This window comes from Urtica dioica, chromosome 11, assembly GCF_054948205.1.
Source record: "Urtica dioica subsp. dioica isolate 48M chromosome 11, U.dioica_male_clone48M_v1_H2, whole genome shotgun sequence".
NCBI classification, from domain to species: domain Eukaryota; kingdom Viridiplantae; phylum Streptophyta; class Magnoliopsida; order Rosales; family Urticaceae; genus Urtica; species Urtica dioica.
The window spans coordinates 2,331,187-2,350,896 of record NC_142766.1 but is presented as its reverse complement, the minus strand read 5'-3'; the positions used below and the strand labels follow the sequence as shown (position 1 = coordinate 2,350,896).

Below are 19,710 nucleotides of genomic sequence, written 5' to 3'. Positions count from 1 at the left end.
CTATGTTTACCCTTCATGAATATCATAAGCTAGTCGGGATTTATAAAATTACCATTTTACCATTCTAGTTGTTATTTCCTCAACTCCTTTGTCGCTTGTGAATAAGTCAGAAACAATGTATTGACGAGGAGCTAACAAGTCACATTGATTCGTCCAAAAGAGTCATGACTCAATTTGGACACTGGCTAGTTCATTTATTCACATTCCAAGGAACAAAGCATGAGGTGATATACATTGCACTTCAGCAATCTTGTACATGAATTCCATATCTATGAGATCTTCACAAAGTTACTCATGACATCTTCATAACTTAGTACTTCACCAATAGGTCTTGTTCAGAATCACATAGTGAATCCGACCTCTGACTTTCTAATGAGAATACGTAAGTTATGAAATGACATGTCTCATTTCAGGATTGAGGTAAGCATGATGCAATTCATACGTAGTGACTTCGAGACATAAGAGGTTAAATGGTTTGTTCTTATTCTGACTCTAGAAGTGCACTAGTCAATTCAGAACCTTCATAAGATACCTAGAAGAACTATAGAGTCTCCAACTCTCAATGTCCCATAACCAGACATCATAGATTCTTCTAACAATCGTACTGAGATCAATAGTCCTTTGATCATTAGATTGTGAATGTGCAGTTTTAAGCAAACCATGAAGAGTTTGTTCATGCAAATCTACATTTGTCTCTTCATGTGTTGTTAGGTTTGTTTAAGGACTAAAGACTATAGATTATCATAAAGCTTCAAACAGACAAGGAAGAATGAATGAACGTTTCAACTTTTATTAATAAATAAGCAGTTACAAGCAAGAGTTTTGTGAGACTATATTACATCAAATGTACATAAATAGAGACTACAAGTCTTCTTGTGGGCACCATTGACAACACTTTCTACACTTGCCCTCGCCTCGCTGTGCGTCTAACTCGCCTCGTCGTGAACCTATCTCGCCTCGTTGTGCGCCTACATCACCTTGCCACACTTGCCCTGACCTCGTCATTCACCTGTTCACCTCGTCGTGCGCATGTCTCACCTTTCTACAATTCCCCTCGCCTCGCCATTCGTCTGACTCAGTGCGCCGTGCGCCTGCCTCACCTCGCTACACTTGCCCTTGCCCTACCAACCATCTGAACATATTGTACATGTTGGAATAGATCTAGGGTTTAAGAAAAGATTATCGCTTCTAAAAAGTGGCGGAATATAAAAATTTCTTTAAAAACTCGTAAAACGTTTTTACAACCTAGACAAAGTGCATGAGCATATAATTTAAAATTTTAAAACTACTTTGAGTTTTCACTCGCTACCAACCTTGAATGGAGCTTAAGTGTTGAGAAGCCTTAGGAAGGTTGAATCACTCATCTCCCCACTTAGCTCGCCTCCCACTAGTCTTCTTGAACCTGTGAGTAACCACGAACGTTTCTACCACTAGAGTCTTTCGAGTATGGTTAGTATTTAGTGTGTGGGCACTTTTAAACACTATGACTCAAGAACTTGTCTTGGAGCCAGAGCTAAAACAAAACACTGGGTCTAATGAGGACCTAGGTGCCAAAACGAAAGAACAAGAAGAGAGATAGAGAGAGAGAGGGGCGGCCACTTTTCTAAAGAGAGAGGCTCTCAATCTCTAAAATTGTGTGTTGTGAATTGTGAATGAGGTAGGGTATTTATAGGAGGAGGTTTTGCCTTGAAAATGTAGTTTTCTCTTTTCCATTGAATATCACATATTCATGAGCAAATCCTAGTTTCCTCTTCTCTCCCCTTGGACGTGCAACACGTGCATTCAAAGTCCTTGGATTTGTTTCCTCATTTTTTTTTCTCTCTCTAGGCCGCCCACTTCATTGCTCCATGGAGCAAATTTGTTTCCTCTTTTTCTTTTTGCAAGTATCTTCATACATTAATGCACAAAATAAATCTCTTTCTCTCTTGACGTTGGACGGTTTTAAGAACCTCTAGAACATGCTTCTAAATGTTTCTTTATTTGTTCATGACAACATAAGAAAAGCCCATGTAGAATTTTCACATAAAATTCCATGAAATGAAAATCAATCCTCAAGGCCCAATTCTTTAATGTGGCCGTGTGGACTAGATTCATTGTCATCATATGACAATGTCAAAAAAATTATTTCTTGACATTCATATCATCCTATGTCCAAAAGGACTAAATTACCCTTTAGACAATTTTCGTAAAACTTGTCTAGTTCAACATTTGAACTTGTTCTGACTTAGCTTTCTAGTTTAACTAATCCTACTCTAATGACTTGTGGTAGTACCCTCATGTATCCAAAATGAACAAAGCTTGAGCTAGCATACTTGGACTCAAAAGTTCAGTTCCAAGTTCTAGCTTAATGTCAACTGACTCCAGTAAAGAGTGCTAAGCTGATAAAAATCGTTGTTGTGGACGATACATATGTAGAAAGCCTATATTTGGTTTTTCTAGTATTTTTGTTGACACTGAAATCTCTCGGTTCAAATGAATATATTTTCTACTCAAGAATTCTTCTTAATTGTGATGAGTGGATCCATTAAATATTATCTATGTTTACCCTTCATGAATATCATCAACTAGATGGGATTTACAAAATTACCATTTTACCCTTCTAGTTGTTATTTCATCAACTCCTTTATCGCTTGTGAATAAGTTAGAAACAATGTATTGACGAAGAGCTACAAGTCACATTGATTCATCAAAAAGAGTCATGACTCAATTTGTACACTGACCAGTTCATTTATTCACATTCCAAGGGACAAAGTATGCACCATATACATTGCATTTCAGCAATCTTGTATATGAATTCCATATCCATGAGATCTTCACAAAGTTGTTCATGACATCTTCATAACTTAGTATTTCACCAATAAGTCTTGTCTATATCACATAGTGAATCTAGAAGTATGACTTTCTTAAATGAGAATACGTAAGCTATGAAATGACATGTCTCATTTCAGGATTGAGGTAAGCATGATGCAATTCATACATAGTGACTTCGAGACAGAAGACGTTAAATGGTTTGTTCTTATAATGTCTCTAGAAGTGCACTGGTCAATTCAGTACCTTCAGAAGATACCTAGGATGAACTATAGAGTCTCTAACTCTCTATGCCTCATAACCAGACATCATAGATTCTCCTAACAATCATACTGAGATCAATAGCCCTTTGATCCTTAGATTGTGAAAATACTATTTTAAGCAAACCATGAAGAGTTTGTTCATGCAAATCTATATTTGGCTCTTCATTTGTTGTTAGGTTTGTTTAAGGACTAAAGACTATAGTTTATCATAATGCTTCAAATAGACAAGGAATAATGAATGAAAGTTTCAACTTTTATTAATTATTCAGCAGTTACAAGCAAGAGTCTTCGTGAGACTTTATTACTTCAAATGTACATAAGTAATGACTACTACTCTTCTTGTGGGCACCATCGACAACAGTACAGCCATCCATTGGCCCTTCCTTGGTCGTTGGGCCATCCCTTGGCCCTTCCTTGGTCGTACGGCCATCTGACTGGGCCGTACGGCCATACTTTTACCCTGTCTTGGTTGTATGGCCATCTAACCAAGCCGTACGACCACTTTCTTTCCTTGGCCGTACAACCACCTGACCAGGCCGTACATCCATTTTCTTGCCATGGTCATATGGCCACTTGATCACGTCATACGACTAGTCTGCCCAGTCTGGGTCAAGACCCCTCAAACCCATGACATGGCCAAAACTACTCCAAATCCCTCCAAAACGTACCAAGGGACCTTCCCACTTATTTCATCACCCAAGATAGGCCCCACTACTTACTTAAAGCACCTCAACACCTTAAAAATACTATAAAAACTCATAATTCACCACAAAAATGGGACACACAAATCTAGAGGTCAAAACTCTACACAAATCACTCATCACCCAAATTCTCTCAACCATCCCATTCTTGCCATGGTCATATGGCCACTTGATCAAGTCATACGACTAGTCTGCCCAGTCTGGGTCAAGACCCCTCAAACCAAGGACATGGCCAAAACTACTCCAAATCCCTCCAAAACGTATCAAGGGACCTTCCCACTTATTTCATCACCCAAGATAGGCCCCACTACTTATTTAAAGCACCTCAACACCTTACAAATACTATAAAAACTCATATTTCACCACAAAAATGGGACACAAATCTAGAGGTCAAAACTCTACACAAATCACTCATCACCCAAATTCTCTCAACCATCCCCAAGAAAGATCCTCTCACAATCTACACCACTATCTTTCTTCTCTCATCCACTACTTCTCGTCACTCATCTCATATCTCTCATCTACCGCTCATACCAAAGAAGGCTATTCGGAGGTTCATCACTACCGAAGTCAACTTTTTCAAAGCTCCTCGAAGATTGTGACCCTTATTAGGCCTGTTCCCATAGTCATGATCTCCTTGCAACCTAGGAAAGTGATATCCTTCACCACCACCACCACCACCACCACGATTACTCCTCGCTAAGAAATCTTAAGACCCCATACCAACATTTCCTTTAAGACCAAGGGAAGATAATCGCTTCTCTCAAGACTTGCATAACCAGGCTCCTCCCCGATAGGTACGTCGCAAATGTGATGCGAAAAATCGCGTCAACATACATTATTGATTTTTCTGGTCAGTGGCTTTAATTTGCAAATGAATGCCCAAAAAACTGGAAAATTACATTTTTTTTTCCGTCGTGATAGAAAATAGCTGAGTAAAGGATTACAAATCTATGGAGTTAATTTTTATCTAAGATAAACACTTATTTGAGGTGGACTGGAAGTTTTAAGTGCATTCCGAGAAATTTCATATCACTAGAGAAGAGAAAATTTTCCGAGCACAAGGTTTAAAAATTCTTGAATATTTTAACAAAGGAGCTTGGAAAATTATGAAACTTTCCATAGCCTTATATTATATGTTAAAGTAGCTAGAAAGAGTGATGTGGTATGCAGGAAGGGTAACAAGAACCAAGCAAGAAAATTAAAGGCGAACAAGCATAGAAAAGCGTAAAATTTATTGAGTTTACCTCATAACGTCAATGGCGTCTCAACGCCATCAGCCTTTTGTAACACATCTTTGGAGAGACTCAAAATGAGAAGGTTGCACCCATATCCTTGTCTATGTCTACACGACGATACATTCATCATCCACTTTTCATCCACTTCTCATAAACGACTTTGAGGTCGATGAGGACTATATTACGAGAAAACAATGTCTTCATCTTTTTCTTCCACGACCAATATTCATACTTATTATGGTAAAATATTTCCTCGAGAAAATGGAAAAAAAAAAAAAAAAACAACAACAACTGAGATTACACAAAAGGTTTAATCTAGTACTCAAGAACCACAAACTTGGTTTTGGTTTGGACAAAAAAAAAAATAATAATAATAATTTCAGAATTTGGACCTCAAATTTTCAATATCGTACAAATAGATTTAACAATCAATTTAAATAAAATAAAAACTAATCAAAATACAAATATAGTCTCTGATATCACTGTTTATACTTATAATTTGATTAGCGACACTTATCAATTAATATGCCGTTAAACTAATATGTCTTCTAAAATATCCAAATTATATTCTCTAAAACAATGATTAATTGGCTGATTATGAGTCTTTGGACACCGAGATGACTTTATTGAAGCAGTCCAAAAACTCACCTAAAAGTAGTCACAGTTACTTCTTGAAGAGTCCGAAGGTCTTTCCTCAGTCAACCACTCATATTTAAGTTCCTAGCCTTTTAATCTTCTTACTATTACTAGTTTTATAAACGCGCTACGCGCGAATGATTTAAAATAATATAAATTATAAAAATTAATAATATTACATAAATTAAAAAAATGTTCTTCACAACTTCCATTCAATCAATAGGCACCACAAAATATAAAGATCTAAAAAAACTACAGAAAGTGATAAATAATTAAAATGTAAATAACACTTTATCTAATTTTTATAAAATGGATAAGCATGAAATATTGAGAGAAATAATAGATCAAAGAAAAATATTGTGTCCTTTATTTTTTTGCACCGAGACATCCATGTAAAGTCTTGATCCGAGTATTATTGAACATTTACGTCTCTAATTACTTTGCCACATTATATCTACAGGTAGTTCTCCATTAGAGCACTACAAAGATGCGTTTCCAAAGAATAATTAGTTGTAAAATACAATAACATATGACAAATTGAATACAACAATATAAAACAGAGAGAGCTTCTCTTATAATAAATATAACGGGGAGCTTTATAAACACTGAACACTAATACCAAATTTAGAAATGAACTAAAGTTTTACATTTACCGAAATAGTAAGAGAAGGCTAACAAAATCTCATAGAGACAACACCAGCCATATTCTCTCAAACAAAAAACAAACAGCCTGCAACACAACTTGCCCAAAAACAACAAAACCCAACCTCGTAAAACATGCGAAATACCTGTAGATTAAATATCAAAAGGGTAGGTTCAAACACCAAAAGCTGCAACAGTTCAGTTAATTCTTGGTTTTTTCTCAGGTCTCTTGCTTTCTTCCTTATGAGTGTCGGTCATAGGTGCTTCAGCTATCTTCGTGTCTTGTTTTTCCTTTTCCACAGTTAAAACGATGGCACCGTCATTTTTTTCCTGACATTCTTGATGTGGTAATGACTGAGAAGATGAAATAGGGGCAGCGTCTTCAGCAGCGAAAACTATCGTGAACTTTGTTCCCGTGGTGTAGGATACCTCATTCTTTTGGGTCTTTAAATAAACAATGTAGTTGTCTTTTCCGGAGAGGTCAAAGAATGGAACCAAAGTTTCTTGATCAATTGCCTAGCAAATAAACATAAATAATAATTCATCCTAAATCGAATAAGGAAACCTAGGTAAAGTACAACGAAGACACCTTTTTGTCGGCCCCAAAACATTAAAAAGCGATAACTAAAGTGTCATGAATTGCATGATTTCTCAATAATGAAATTTCCTTTCGTCTAAAATTAAATTCACCACGTTTGAGCAATAGTGAGACATTATAATTCAGTTAAAAAAATAAAACAATAAATGATCATTTCTTTCAAAAAAAATAAAAGACAACAGTTTCATTTTATTCCTGCGGTCTAAAAATGTGTTGGTAACATTTGGTTAGGTTAATGACTTACTTTTGATGTTGCATCAACAAAGTCCGATGCAGTCCCAAAAAATATTTTCTCAGCGACCCCTCCGAAAACAGTGGCCGATATGCACCCAGATGAGTCTTCAATATCCACAACAACTCTAGGCCTAATATAAAAATGATGTTTATATGATATTATTTAGTGTATAACAGTGTACCTATAACTAAATAACTATTTTGCATCATACCAAGGTATAGCTTTGGCTTGGGGAGTGTGACAAAAAAGGCATTCGAACATGCTTTGCAGAGCTGATCCGGTGGATCTATGACATCTATCACAAGATGTGTACCAAAAAGGTTGTTTGGTGTTTGTAACAACAAGCTTACCCTTCACCCAGAATGTTGGTCTCTGTAAATTTAAGGAAATAAAGAAATGATGATAAATCCGAAGAACTATGCATAAACAGTAAGAAGGCTATTTCAATAAATAAATAAAAATAAGCGAATAATGATGGTTTGCTATGGTTTAAATGTAAAATCAGTGAAGAATTCAGCATGTGAAAAAAGAAAATATTATACCGTTAGAAGCATATCATTGACAAGGCTGATTGGAACAATGTGAACGAGGGGAGGAGGACGGAGAGGGATGGATGAAGCTTCATATTTTTTGTTGGTTATGATATCAAAAAGTCTAGAAGAGTTTTCGATGATCCTGTTTTACAATAGGAAGATACAAGTTAATTGACAAATATAATTTGACAAAATAAATTTGACTTAATTTTTTTTTGTTTAGTAATATACCATTCGCGAAGCTGTTTTGCACCGTTGAATTGAGGTTCGATGACAAAGCAAGTTATAGGTTTTGTTTGGACATTAATAGTACCTGAAAAAAATGCAAAAAGATAAGCGACATAAGCTACATTTTTTTCTTCTTATTTATAAAAAGTTTTAACTGATATGAGATACGTTTTTGTCAGTTGCAATTTGTTATGAAATGCGTTAATGGCTGAATCAAAAACAACAGCATGGATCTTGTTTCCCTGAGAAAATAAAAAGCAAAGATAAATATCATAACTTTACAAAGTTTAGATATTAGTTTTGTTATAGAATAAAGAGACTTGTGGATCCACTAAGATCAGCGACTGGTATTTTGTAGGACTTCGAGTTGATGAACGAGGTGTTGTTTTTTCAGCAACAACTATCTTTGCTGTCCAGCCCAAGTCATATTTTTGCACTTCTGGAATCAACTTGTATTTTTTTGATGCAACAAGAGTACTACAAATGTAGACATGATTTAATGAATGATAAAGGCTGACAAAATTGGGAAAAGGAGTGTTTCATGTAGTAGTGACATAAATGAATTATCAAATGTAGTGATGGAGTTAATATTTGTAAACCTAAATAGAAGCTTACCATGATCTCATCATGTGGAGAGATAAGAGTTAATATCTCGGATAAGTTGAGAGTAAAAAGATAGTGACCAGTGAAGTAATTTGATATAAAAGTATTGGTTATGGTATTTAAAGACTTGTAAGTAAAACAAAAATTGGCTGATTATTTTTCTATTAAATGTAATCTGTAGGTTCTTCATATTCTAACTTCTTCATATTCTAGTTGAACGATAGAAGTGACTTAATGTCAGAGTTGTTTCTTGGCTTAAAGTAATAATGTGATTCTTCATATTCCATTGCTGTATGGTAAGAAAACGCAAAAGAAAAAGTTACAATTTTACTTGAGCTTCATACCTCAAGTTCCCTGACTCTTGCAGGAAATAACAATGAATTAAAAAAATGAGGTATATATTTTTAACTAAAAGTAACGTAACTTTTTGTCAGCCTAGAATCCAGAGGAAAACAAATTATTATTTCTTCATATTCTAGTTCAATGATAGAAGTGACTTAATGTCAGAGTTGTTTCTTGGCTTAAAGTAATAATGTGACTCTTCATATTCCATTTGATGTATGGTAAGAAAACACAAAAGAAAAAGTTACAATTTTACTTGAGCTTCATACCTCAAGTTTACTGACTCTCCCAGGAAATAACAATGAATTAAAAAAATGAGATATATCTTTTTAACTAAAAGTAACGTAACTTTTTGTCAGCCTAGAATTTAGAGGAAAAAGAAAAGCTTATTATTTCTTAACCAAAATTGCACATTATTTTACTAATTGTTTTTTAAGTATATATATATATATATATATATATATATATATAGAGAGAGAGAGAGAGAGATATTATAAATAATTGCCTAATATAATTCTTATTATGTATTTTCTGAATGTCCATTAAGAATCACAGTGACTTGGAAGTAATGTTGTAGCATTATTTAAAAATGGATTGGGAAAAAGCCAGAAGTGACCACAATACTTGAAGGAAATGAACAATGCCAATACGTTAAGGAAATAAACAATGTCAATACGTGAAGGAAATGAACAATGCCAATACCTGAAGGAAATAAACAATGTCAATGGCACCATATCGAGCTTAGGAAATCAGTTTAAACTCCAAAAATGAGGTTGTCTTAATGACCACAATACCTGAAGGAAATGAACAATGTCAATACCACCATATCGAGCTTAGGAAATCAGTTTAAACTCCAAAAAATGAGTAGTTTGTTCTCAAACTGAAATAACAAAGCCCCACAAGATGTGCAAACAGTTGGCTCGTCAAGCACGCTAGATTTCACAGGAATTACATCCAAGCTGAAGTTGTTTTGTCTTCTCCTTCTGAATTTGTGATGGCACACGACGAAGACGAGGAGCCTGAAATTGAAAGAAAATAAAATAATAACAAAAATTAAAAACGTAGGGCTTCAAGTTGTGAAACTGACCAGAAATTGTTAAACTGAATGCAGATCATGAACGTGATACGAGGACAAAACCTGGTATTGGATTAAAAGAAGTTCGTTCATGAGCGGTTGGAAATGTTTCGCATGAAGTATTTTTCTCCGACACTTTTGGAGCATGGGCAATGATGAAACGGCGCCTCTTGCATTTCTTTTTTTCATTCAGTATCAAAGACCTTCTCTTTCGTGCAGCAGCCACAAGATGAAGTTTTCGTAATTTTTCTGGATCCACGACGGTCCCATGAGGTAAGTTATGAGAGCCAAATGTTTCAGTAGAAGGACACGTAGTCTTATTTATAGAACAATCAAATTTTTTTTTTCTTTTCTCGTTTAACAAGAAAGTTCGCCTATTACGTGCATTTCCCGTTTGAATGTGTTTCTCTATATCTATCGGTATATCATGAGAAGAAAGTGAAGTGTTAGGTGTACAAGTAGTACATGTATTAACAATCGTAGTAGAAATTTTAGGTACAATGTTTTTAATTTTTTTTTCCTCATGGACATGACTTAAGAGTTTTCTGGAGATCCTTGGATGAAGTCTAAGCATAAAAAGTTCAAAGCAAGAATTCTGAATTTCGTTTGTTATCATCTTTGTGGGAAATGAAGTGCAAGTTTAGGAAAAATTAAAACAAAGAATTGCAAAATACTAATAAAAAAAATTTATGCTGTTATCGGCAAACTTGGTAAGTAAAAATAAGACTTTGAAAACAAGCCAAATAAAATTATTATGGATGTATGGGATGAATAAAAAAATGTCAAATTAATATCAATAGATAGCTCGAATAACAGTAATTTTTTTTATATAAAAACAAGCACATCAAAACCATAACATTATACAGCTTCATCAAACCAAGAAAGCAATAATAAACAAACTAAGACTAAAAAATGGTAGTACACAGGAAAGAGAACAACTAATCTCTACTGACCTTCACATGGTTGAGAACGATGTCCTCGATGCGACAGCAATGGGCATCGAAGTATTTCTCCTCCGGAGACTTTACCTACCTATCACAAAAAAAATTTTAATGGGTCTCTCTCTCTCAGCAAGGATTTCAATCTGTCTATACATGGAATCTCATAAATTTGCAAAGCTATGTAAAGTTTCCAGGTATTAAACCATGGTAATAACTGAGCAATGTAATGTACAGCAATTGAAGTTCCATACCCCATATTTCATACCAATATTTACACAGATACCCAAATTTTATCCTCAAAGCATTAAAAAAAAAAAAATTCCAGATAAATTCATCAACATCAGTAAGTGGTTCAAAGTTTTTTTGTTTTGTTCTATGTAAGTTTTCTTGGTAAAAAAACAGAGTAAAGAGAACAATTATTTGCTAGTGACCTTCACCTTAATTGAGAACGATGTCCTCGGTGCGACACCGATGAGCAGCAAGAGAACGAGGTGCTTCGAGTTTCAGCGAATGAGTTTCAACAGAGTCAAATCCATAAAACTTCCTTGGCGTCGCCCCCTTCAGTGACAAAGCTGAGAACAAAGCTGAAATGTTTGGAGCAGATTCTCAAGGCGAAAGATGCCGAATCGAATTCCCAACTGGAGAACAGAGACGAAATGATCGCTGGCTCAGAATGGAGTTGAAGAAAACGAGTAAGAGCTCTGAGATTCTTGGGTCCAAAGAAGAAGAGACTGAGAGGAAATCCCAAATGGAAAGACTCGGAGCTTAGCTGAACAAGAGAAAGAGGTAGTGATCGAAGAACTAAGGATGAAGAATTTCTTTGAAGAGAGCATAGAGTGGACCGAGACCCGAAATCAGATAATTAAAGAATGAGAAATGGTGAAGAAACGGAAGGTAGTGTTTGTTATTCCTCTCAAAAACAATTTTTTAGTTTTTGAGTTAGAAAAAATTGAAAACAAAAATTGAAAACATGTTTGGTTTAAGTTTTTGGAAAAAAATTTCAAAAAATTTTGAAGTTGTTTTGGAAAAAAGTAAAGAAAACTAAAAACAAATAAAAGGTGTTTTTGAAAAAAAAAAAAATTCTCTTCTGTCCTCTTTCTCCTCATCTTCTCTTTTCATTCTTTCAAAAACAAAAATGAAAACTATACCAAACACTTTTTTCAGTTTTTTCACTTTCTCAAAAACAAAAATGAAAACTGTACCAAACAGCTTTTTGAAAACAACTACAAAACAGTTTTTCAGTACAACTACAAAAATTAAAAAACAGAAAACAAAAACTTTTTGAGTTAACTACCAAACACAAGAAAGGTCTCAAGCTCAGAGCCGGAATGAGAGTGAAGCGTATGGGAAGGAATTGTTAATAGTCACGTGTCTTTTCATTGAGGTGCCGATGTGGCAGCCATATAAGAAGTGTGTTAATAGGAGGTTCTCCTTATTAACTTTGTTATGGACTAGTAATGGCTACGCGCTACGCGTGAATGATCGTAAAACGAAAACAAGCAAGTTCAAAGAAATTCAAATCGTTGATGAAAATTTTGGTAAAAGTATGCATTTACCAATTAATTGAACAAAATTTCACTTTATATATAAGTGAGAAACAATGAAGTAAATGAGACTTTAAATACATGCAACCAGTTGATTTTGACATGGCTGGAAAATTTAGATTATTGATAAGAGAAACATTCAGATAATACAATATCCAAAAAAAACTTCAAAAACAGTCCACATAATATAGCTACAATCACAAAGAGTGATTCAAGGGCAAGTCATCAAAAACCATAGTTTGATTTCAACAAAAGTAACACTTTAGTTTGTTTTTTTTTCGATTTTTGGCTTCTTCTTGAGCTTGGTGTTGAGATCTTCACGGTTAGAAGCGCTGACCTTGGAGGAGTGACCGTCACTTTGTTGTGCCTCGGGTTGGGATGGTGTAGATATGAGTTTATATTTCTCAACGGATTTTTGAACCGAAAATTCATTCGATTCTATTATCTTTTGTCTGAGTTGGAATAATGACTGGATCATCTTGTTTTTCAGACTCATGTTCGATGAGTGCAGCAGATGCTGAGATATTGGGCAGAGTGTCATGTCCAATGTCTTTAGTTTCTTCAGCAGCAAAAACAACCGTGAACTTTGTTCTCATGGAAGTAGGCATATCAATTTTTGGAGCTTTGATATACACAAGGAAGTTGTTCTTGTGTGACAGCTCAAAAAAGGACTGTGGAGGCACTTGATTAGGAGCCTAATTAAGAAATACGAACATGAATAAGTCGTAAAGTTGCAGTAAAAGAATATGAAGTTTGGTCAACTTTGTGACTTACCATCGATGTTGCATCGACAATATCCGTTGCTAGACATGAGAATATGTTTTCAGCAGTTTTTCCAAAGAGAGTAGCTGCTATGAGCCATGTTGAGTCTTCTATATCCACTTAAATTCTAGGCCTAGAACATGGTAGAATAATTTGTTATTTGTTTACTACTGTAGAGAGTCAAGAAGTGTTCGTTATTTGTATACAGGAAATACGAAAGTTAGTTGGTCGAACCAGGGAATAGCTCTTGCTTGTGGAGTATCACAGAAAAGACATTCGAACACGGTTTCTAAAACTGATCCAGTTGCTTTGTGACATCTTTCGCAAGAAACGTACTAAAATGGTTGTTTAAAGTCTGTGACTTTCAGCTTGCCCTTCACCCAAAATTCCGACCTCTGTAGATAAAGGGAAAATGTCTAATATATGTAAAAAAAAAAAAAAAAAAAAAAAAAAAAAAAAAAAAGATATGATAAAAACATGTCTAAGCATTCATACCATCAGAGCCATATCATGCACATGGCTGATTGAAATAATTTGATCACCAGGAGAAGGACGCAGTGGAATGGATAAAGCTTCATAGCTTTTGTCGTCGATCAGATCAGCAATTTTTTTAGAGTTGTCGATGATCCTGTTAACAGTCAACGGGAAGAGATGAGATAAAAAAAATAAACAGAACATGAACTTAAAGAAAAAATAGATTTAAAATTTTTGGCATGTGTGTTGTGTAAGAAATTAGACCATCCGCGAAGTTGCTTTGCGGTGTCGAATTCAGGTTCAATGACGAAGCATGTCATAGGTTTCGTCTGAACACTAACTGCTCCTGAAATAAATAAATAAAAAACATATAAACATTGTAAATTTCTCATTGCTATTTTTAGATACATACAAATAAGGATGTTATTGTTGGTGAACTAACCATTGTGAGAAACAACTTGTAATTGAATGGCAGCAATAATTGGCCTTCTATGAATAATGTTTGAGAGTGTTTCACATTCATTTGTAGTGAAAGAATCCCACATCGTTAACGTCATGGTTTGAAACCTCCGGTAATGAAATAGCAAAAGAGTCATGTCATCATTGTAAATAGAAACAAATATTCTGAAGTATGAATCAATACCGGGCATAAAATAAGGAATAATATTAAGAAACTTTTTATGAAAAAAAAGTTCATATATAAAATAATATATGCTATTAAATGGATAGTAGATTTTACGTGCAGAATTGCATATGAAAAATGCCTTGCCTATCTTGTTAATTTATTGATATTGTCACATAATAATAACATGTGACTTAATTAGAGGAATCGAATAGATGCTCTATTTTGTGGCTTGGATTTGTTGAATCGACTACAAATGGTGAACCAAGATGAAATTTTTTAAAACAGACCCCTTTTAATACCTCTATAATTAAGAATCATATTAAAGTTTTATTTAATAAAAAAATATTTTAACTCATTTATCAAGTTTAAGTTTGTATGTCCTACGATTTATAATTAATTTTTATCTTTTTTTTTTTAAAAAATATAGATACATGGCACTCCTAAAAATTGTTTCTGGCTCCATCCTGATTAAATGGTCAATTTACTTTCATTAATTGGATCATGTTCGTGACAAAAGTTATTTATATCGCGTTACAGACGAAAGTTTAAAACAAATAAAAAAATTAAGATGACATAATATCAAGTTTTTATATTTGCTACTAATTTGTTGGAAAAAAAATATAATTGGGGATAGGTATGTCAAACAGAGCTAATATATAGGTAAAAAAAATGGTATTAATTCAACTATTCAAATGTTGTTCAATAGCCCTTGTCCATTTATATATTTCTTTTCCCTTACTTGGATAATAAGTCTTCCTCGTTTAGGATGAACAAATAGGGTTGACAAAATAATTGACTGTTTATCTACTATACTTATGTCAATCAGCAAGTACAGTATGCACAATTAAATATGTAATTTCATAAGTTTGAAATTCTCACTCTGCATTCAAAAGAACCACTTCTTGTATTGTGCTCGCAGTAGAGGATCTTGTCTGGATTTTCCTCTTTGGACGTATGTCTATAGCAGCAGCGAGGATATCTGCACATGTATTTTGTCAATTATGTTGCATTGACACAGATTTTAGAAAGTGAACAAGAAAAGAACCACAGGTTGTAAGCATGTATTACTAATGTGTGACACTTTGTCCATATGAAGTTGAAGATCTGATAAATGAGTGAAGCTGTAAGTCCATTCCAATAAGGTTGCATGGTTTTCATCTACTTCTTGAACTGTTGTTCGCGAATTTAGAGTCCAGTACAATTCGTCATGGCGATGTTTGTACTCTGCCTTTGCTTCCTTAACAGATGCATTTGAGATGAGATATGTTTTAGTCAGTTGGAGTTTGTTTTGGAAAGCTGTAATCGCTGAATCAAACATCACTGCCCGTATTTTGTTTCCCTGTGACAAAATCAACAAGAAAGGTAAATATAACAGAGAATATTCGTTAATAACATTTGTTAAGAAAGATAAAAAACCTCCGGGTCTACTAAGATCAACGATTGGTATTTGACAGGGCTTCGAGTTGAAGAACGGGGTGTTGTCTTTTTAGCAACAACGACTTTCGATGTCCAGCCCAGTTCATCTTTTTGTATTTCATGTATCAACTTATATTTGTTTGAGGTAATCTCAGAACTGTTGACACACAATCACAAAGAAGATTGAATAGAATGTAAAAAAAATTGGAGAAAAATGGATACTTTTCTAACACCATGTAAACTAACCTTGAAGCCATCACGTAGAGAGCTGAGAGAGCAAAAGAAAATATAGTATTTTAGGTGACAGATATATGAAGTACTCAGATTAAGGTACACTAATTTATAGTCCACACTATAACAGAAGTTGTAAAGGCTGGCTGTTGGTATTCTATTAGGTGTCTCTTCTTATTTTAATTGATGAAGTGACATGGGATAAGATTAAGCTGACATGATTATTAATCAAGTTGACTTGCAACTAAAATATTTTAAACTAACTTGATATCTTAAAAAATGGACCAGAAAACCTATTTCCTAAGTGAAACCACATTAGTTCCATTTCCTTGCCACTAAACCATTGCCCTGGGCAAGAAAAAATAATAACAAAAAAAAGGATACAGATATATCTGCACATAGTTCCTCTGACGAATGATAATCGTAAAACATTTTTCCCCGGACAAGGCTGCAGCGATGAAGATACTGCCGCTTTGATGAGGCTTTACTTTTATGCTGGAAGGTATCGAACATAGTATACAAACACCCAGCACAACACGTGTGAGAAATCGATAGGAAGATACAAGTCTCTGGCAGAGAACACAAACTAATGGCCTTTAGCATTACCTGTGGCTGTAAGGCTTTCTCTACAGCTAGAGATATCTTGTGTGTGTATGCATCGCCTGAGAAACAAAACAGTATGAAATAAAATACTACTTAAGAAATTGAGTTAATATTCGTCAAAATAGTTGGCAATCACAGGGAAAAAGACATAGATTTAGAAAAAAAAGTTTAAAAAAAAAATATATCACTAATCCAAACGTATTCCACCCAACCTATATCTTTGTCTTGAGATTGAATAGGTAGATCAGCACATGGCACGTATCATACATCAAAGCCGAGAAGTTCAACGACGACTAAAAATGAGATGGCAAAATATGAAAAAAAGTCAAATGAACTTCAATTCATCAATTATTATTTTAATTTATTTTATTTTTTTTGCTCGACAATTCATAAATAATTGAACTTACTCGATGGATGTGTAAGCGAGTTTTCGGACCAGCCACATTGGAACAGTAGATCCGTATAACTGGAACTTCATTCACTTTTCCGCCTAATCGAAAATTCCACGGAATCAATTTTCAAATACACTTTATTCAAACGAAATGAACTGTGACGAGACTAAATTTAAATTTAAATTTAATTAGTTCATTACAAGCCAAGTTCGTCTACAATTTCTTTGGTTTGGTAAGATACAGAGAATGATAAGCATATTGAACACATCACAGAATTGTTCACCAGCATGGGCAATTTATTATAAACATTTTTCACTTAATCATATGAATCAAGTAACAATGATGGTTTTTCTCTAATTGTGTGTTCTTGGAAGTAAAAAAAAAAAAACCCTAATATTTCTCCACAGTACCTATCGATATGATGAAGAAATGCCTGGCATCGTCTATGCTGTGCACTGCAACGATGGCAAGTGGGATAGCAAAATGAAGCGATGCCTTTTCGTGTACATGCCATCCAAATAAGAACCCACACATGTAAGCATACGCTACCCATCTGCTGATCATCCTCGGCTGTGGATTCCTCCAAGTTTTTATAAGACATGGAGATAAAGCAAGTAGAACCATAGCAAGTGTCGTTAACGGTGTGATCTGTCAATTTAAAATTCCCATTCATCAAAAACAGAGAAAGGAAATTAATATTACCAAGTCAAACAATATCCAAGATAATAACCAAGTTCGGAATCCATGTCAAAAGCTGTCTCTAGACTCTATTTTTTTGCAATCAATTTAAGAGCTGAATCGGGTTTTTAGGCTTTTTAACCCCAAGTATAGAAGAAGAAAGCTGACATTTCTTCATTTTAACTTTGCAGGCTTTTGGTTGAACTTCAAGCTCAGAGAATGGAACAAGAATGTCATGCCAGTTCACTAAATAAATAAATAAATATCCCGAACCAGGTAATAATAGCATTTCACTAAATAAATAATTAAATATCAGAAGATTATCTTTTTTAGTACCTTTCGAGAGGATTATTTCTTCCGCGAGTCAAATCGATCTTCGCATTATTGACAGCAACATCGTCTTCTCTAAGTATCACCCCACCATTTTTCTGTTTTAGAATAAACACAAAATATTTGATATCACAGATTCTGAGGAGTTTATATAAATCGAGGAAAGTAGGGTTTTCTCGAGCTGGGTACCTGAGAGCACACTATGTCCTTGGCCGTGACATTTTTAAAATTCTCAAGCTTGTCTTTAGGCACGGCATACTCGTTACAGAACTGTTACATGGAAGAATAATATCACCAAGAATGAAAAAAAAATGAAGGCTTCTTAGCACAAATAAACCATGAACTACATGCAAGTGAAATTTCGGTCCCTAAACTAATTTATTTGTAGTAAAATCGTCCCCAAACTATTGATCTTGTTGAGTTGTATCATTTTTGTCATTTTCATACATAAATTATTATATGAAATTACTTTTTTTTTCAATTAATCTAGCATCTAAAAAACTTAAAAAGGTATATTTCAACCTAACTACCTTCTTAATTTGATTAAAAATAGCTAATTAAATTATAACCTACCATTAAAATAATATATAATAATAAAAAAAAAGAAATTCGGATTGTTGGAGCAAGATTGTGTTGTAATTAACTTCTTTAAATTAAATAGCTCTTACACACCTGATACAGATTCCTCCTTCGAATTCTGATGATCAACTCTCTGGCCTTCTTCAACTCTTCATCCGGGCCGGTCTCGATCGTTTTTATTACAGTGTCATCTAACTGTATTTTAATACAAGTATTACAAGTATTACATAGGTACAGAATTTTAATTTGATGTTTTTATTGTTATCTTTTCATGAATAGTCGATGTGTGATTGTACCTTCCAGTATTCGGCGGGGTCTTCAATGTGGGACGCAATTTGAAGATAACTATTTGATTCCAACAAGGCATCCGATACCATAAGCTCTACAGCTTGCAAAAAAAAAAAAAAAATGGTTGCAATTTTTGGTTGAAATGGAAAGAAAAAGAAAAATGAAATATTTATTTATAGGGATCAAAATCGCACCTTTACTTTTAGATGCATATAAACTGTTCGGTATAAATCAGCTCGGGTGGCAAATAATTTGTGGATCGAAAGATCTGTTGGACAAATAAAAATCTGAATCAGGAGATGTGTCATTGGAATAAATTTTCATGAAATTGATAAATAAAAAATAGTAACAGCCTTTGGCACGATACCAAATCTCGTCATCCAAAACCCGCATCGTGTCCATTAATCTGGAAAAGATGGAAGTTCATATGTTTGTTTAAAAAAAATCAACAAAGTTTTTTAAAAAAATGTTGACAAACCTCTGAAACTCAAAGTTGCATCCAACCCCACAAGCTCGGCAATCGCGGACGATGTAATCAAATCTAGAAATACAAACCCATCAACATATAACAAAAAAATAATTTAAGGAGTAAATAAATAAAATTGAATGAAACGAAAGAAGCACACTTGTCTACATCGATTCCATTTCGACCATTTGCAACGATATCGTATAAGAAACTCTTTTCTCTTGAACCCTACACGTCCAACAGAAATTATGTAGGAATAAGATCATTATCATGAAAATATGCCCACAAAAAAAAAAAAAAAAATCCTTACCCATGGAGATTTAATCTCCGAGCGGAAGCGGTTCGGCGGAGTCAAGTTCGGGGAGATGGAGAGGAACTGCTTGCTGGCCTACAGGGAGTCGGCCAATCTCCATGAGCGCCTCTTCACGATCAGCGAGTTGTCTCAGATGAGTTTGCTGCGTATGCGGCAGCGTTGCCAC

The 19,710-nt window shown here is 34.5% G+C and overlaps 2 protein-coding genes across 3 annotated transcripts; both read right to left on the bottom strand.

Moving 5' to 3' along the window:
• Window positions 1-12,465: 12,465 nt before the first annotated feature.
• On the bottom strand, window positions 12,466-17,344 carry LOC149380658 (replication protein A 70 kDa DNA-binding subunit D-like). Of its 2 annotated transcripts, XM_089601039.1 has the most exons (14): window positions 17,301-17,344; window positions 16,906-16,988; window positions 16,711-16,791; window positions 16,502-16,557; window positions 15,911-16,390; window positions 15,665-15,821; window positions 15,317-15,587; window positions 15,128-15,227; window positions 14,066-14,190; window positions 13,888-13,969; window positions 13,645-13,777; window positions 13,384-13,544; window positions 13,162-13,282; window positions 12,466-13,082 (listed from the first exon to the last, which is right to left on the bottom strand). In XM_089601039.1, exons 5-12 carry the CDS (start codon window positions 15,919-15,921, stop codon window positions 13,485-13,487), a joined length of 939 nt encoding a protein of 312 aa, XP_089457165.1. In that variant the 5' UTR covers window positions 15,922-16,390; window positions 16,502-16,557; window positions 16,711-16,791; window positions 16,906-16,988; window positions 17,301-17,344; the 3' UTR covers window positions 12,466-13,082; window positions 13,162-13,282; window positions 13,384-13,484. The 2 variants fall into 2 exon arrangements, with proteins under 2 accessions (XP_089457165.1, XP_089457166.1); XM_089601040.1 differs by lacking the exon at window positions 16,711-16,791 and having other exon boundaries at window positions 17,301-17,325.
• On the bottom strand, window positions 17,177-19,588 carry LOC149380657 (uncharacterized). Its single transcript, XM_089601042.1, has 10 exons — window positions 19,542-19,588; window positions 19,392-19,459; window positions 19,244-19,306; window positions 19,133-19,171; window positions 18,960-19,033; window positions 18,774-18,865; window positions 18,571-18,672; window positions 18,088-18,168; window positions 17,905-17,996; window positions 17,177-17,538 (listed from the first exon to the last, which is right to left on the bottom strand). The coding sequence occupies exons 6-10, from the start codon at window positions 18,852-18,854 to the stop codon at window positions 17,526-17,528; spliced, it is 369 nt and encodes a 122-aa protein (XP_089457168.1). The 5' UTR covers window positions 18,855-18,865; window positions 18,960-19,033; window positions 19,133-19,171; window positions 19,244-19,306; window positions 19,392-19,459; window positions 19,542-19,588; the 3' UTR covers window positions 17,177-17,525.
• Window positions 19,589-19,710: the final 122 nt, after the last annotated feature.

Excerpts from the sequence above, each read along its gene's own strand:
- LOC149380658 (XM_089601039.1), bottom strand. Across the intron at positions 14,191-15,127 it reads GTGGTTCTTTTGAATGCAGA|GTTTCAAACCATGACGTTAA; the intron begins GTGAGAATTTCA and ends TCATTACCGGAG. Across the intron at positions 13,778-13,887 it reads GCAAAGCAACTTCGCGGATG|GATCATCGACAACTCTAAAA; the intron begins GTCTAATTTCTT and ends GACTGTTAACAG.
- LOC149380657 (XM_089601042.1), bottom strand. The coding sequence starts at position 18,854 with ATGGTATCGGATGCCTTGTTGGAATCAAATAGTTATCTTCAAATTGCG. Across the intron at positions 18,673-18,773 it reads ACCCCGCCGAATACTGGAAG|TTAGATGACACTGTAATAAA; the intron begins GTACAATCACAC and ends ATTAAAATACAG. Across the intron at positions 17,997-18,087 it reads AGGACATAGTGTGCTCTCAG|AAAAATGGTGGGGTGATACT; the intron begins GTACCCAGCTCG and ends ATTCTAAAACAG.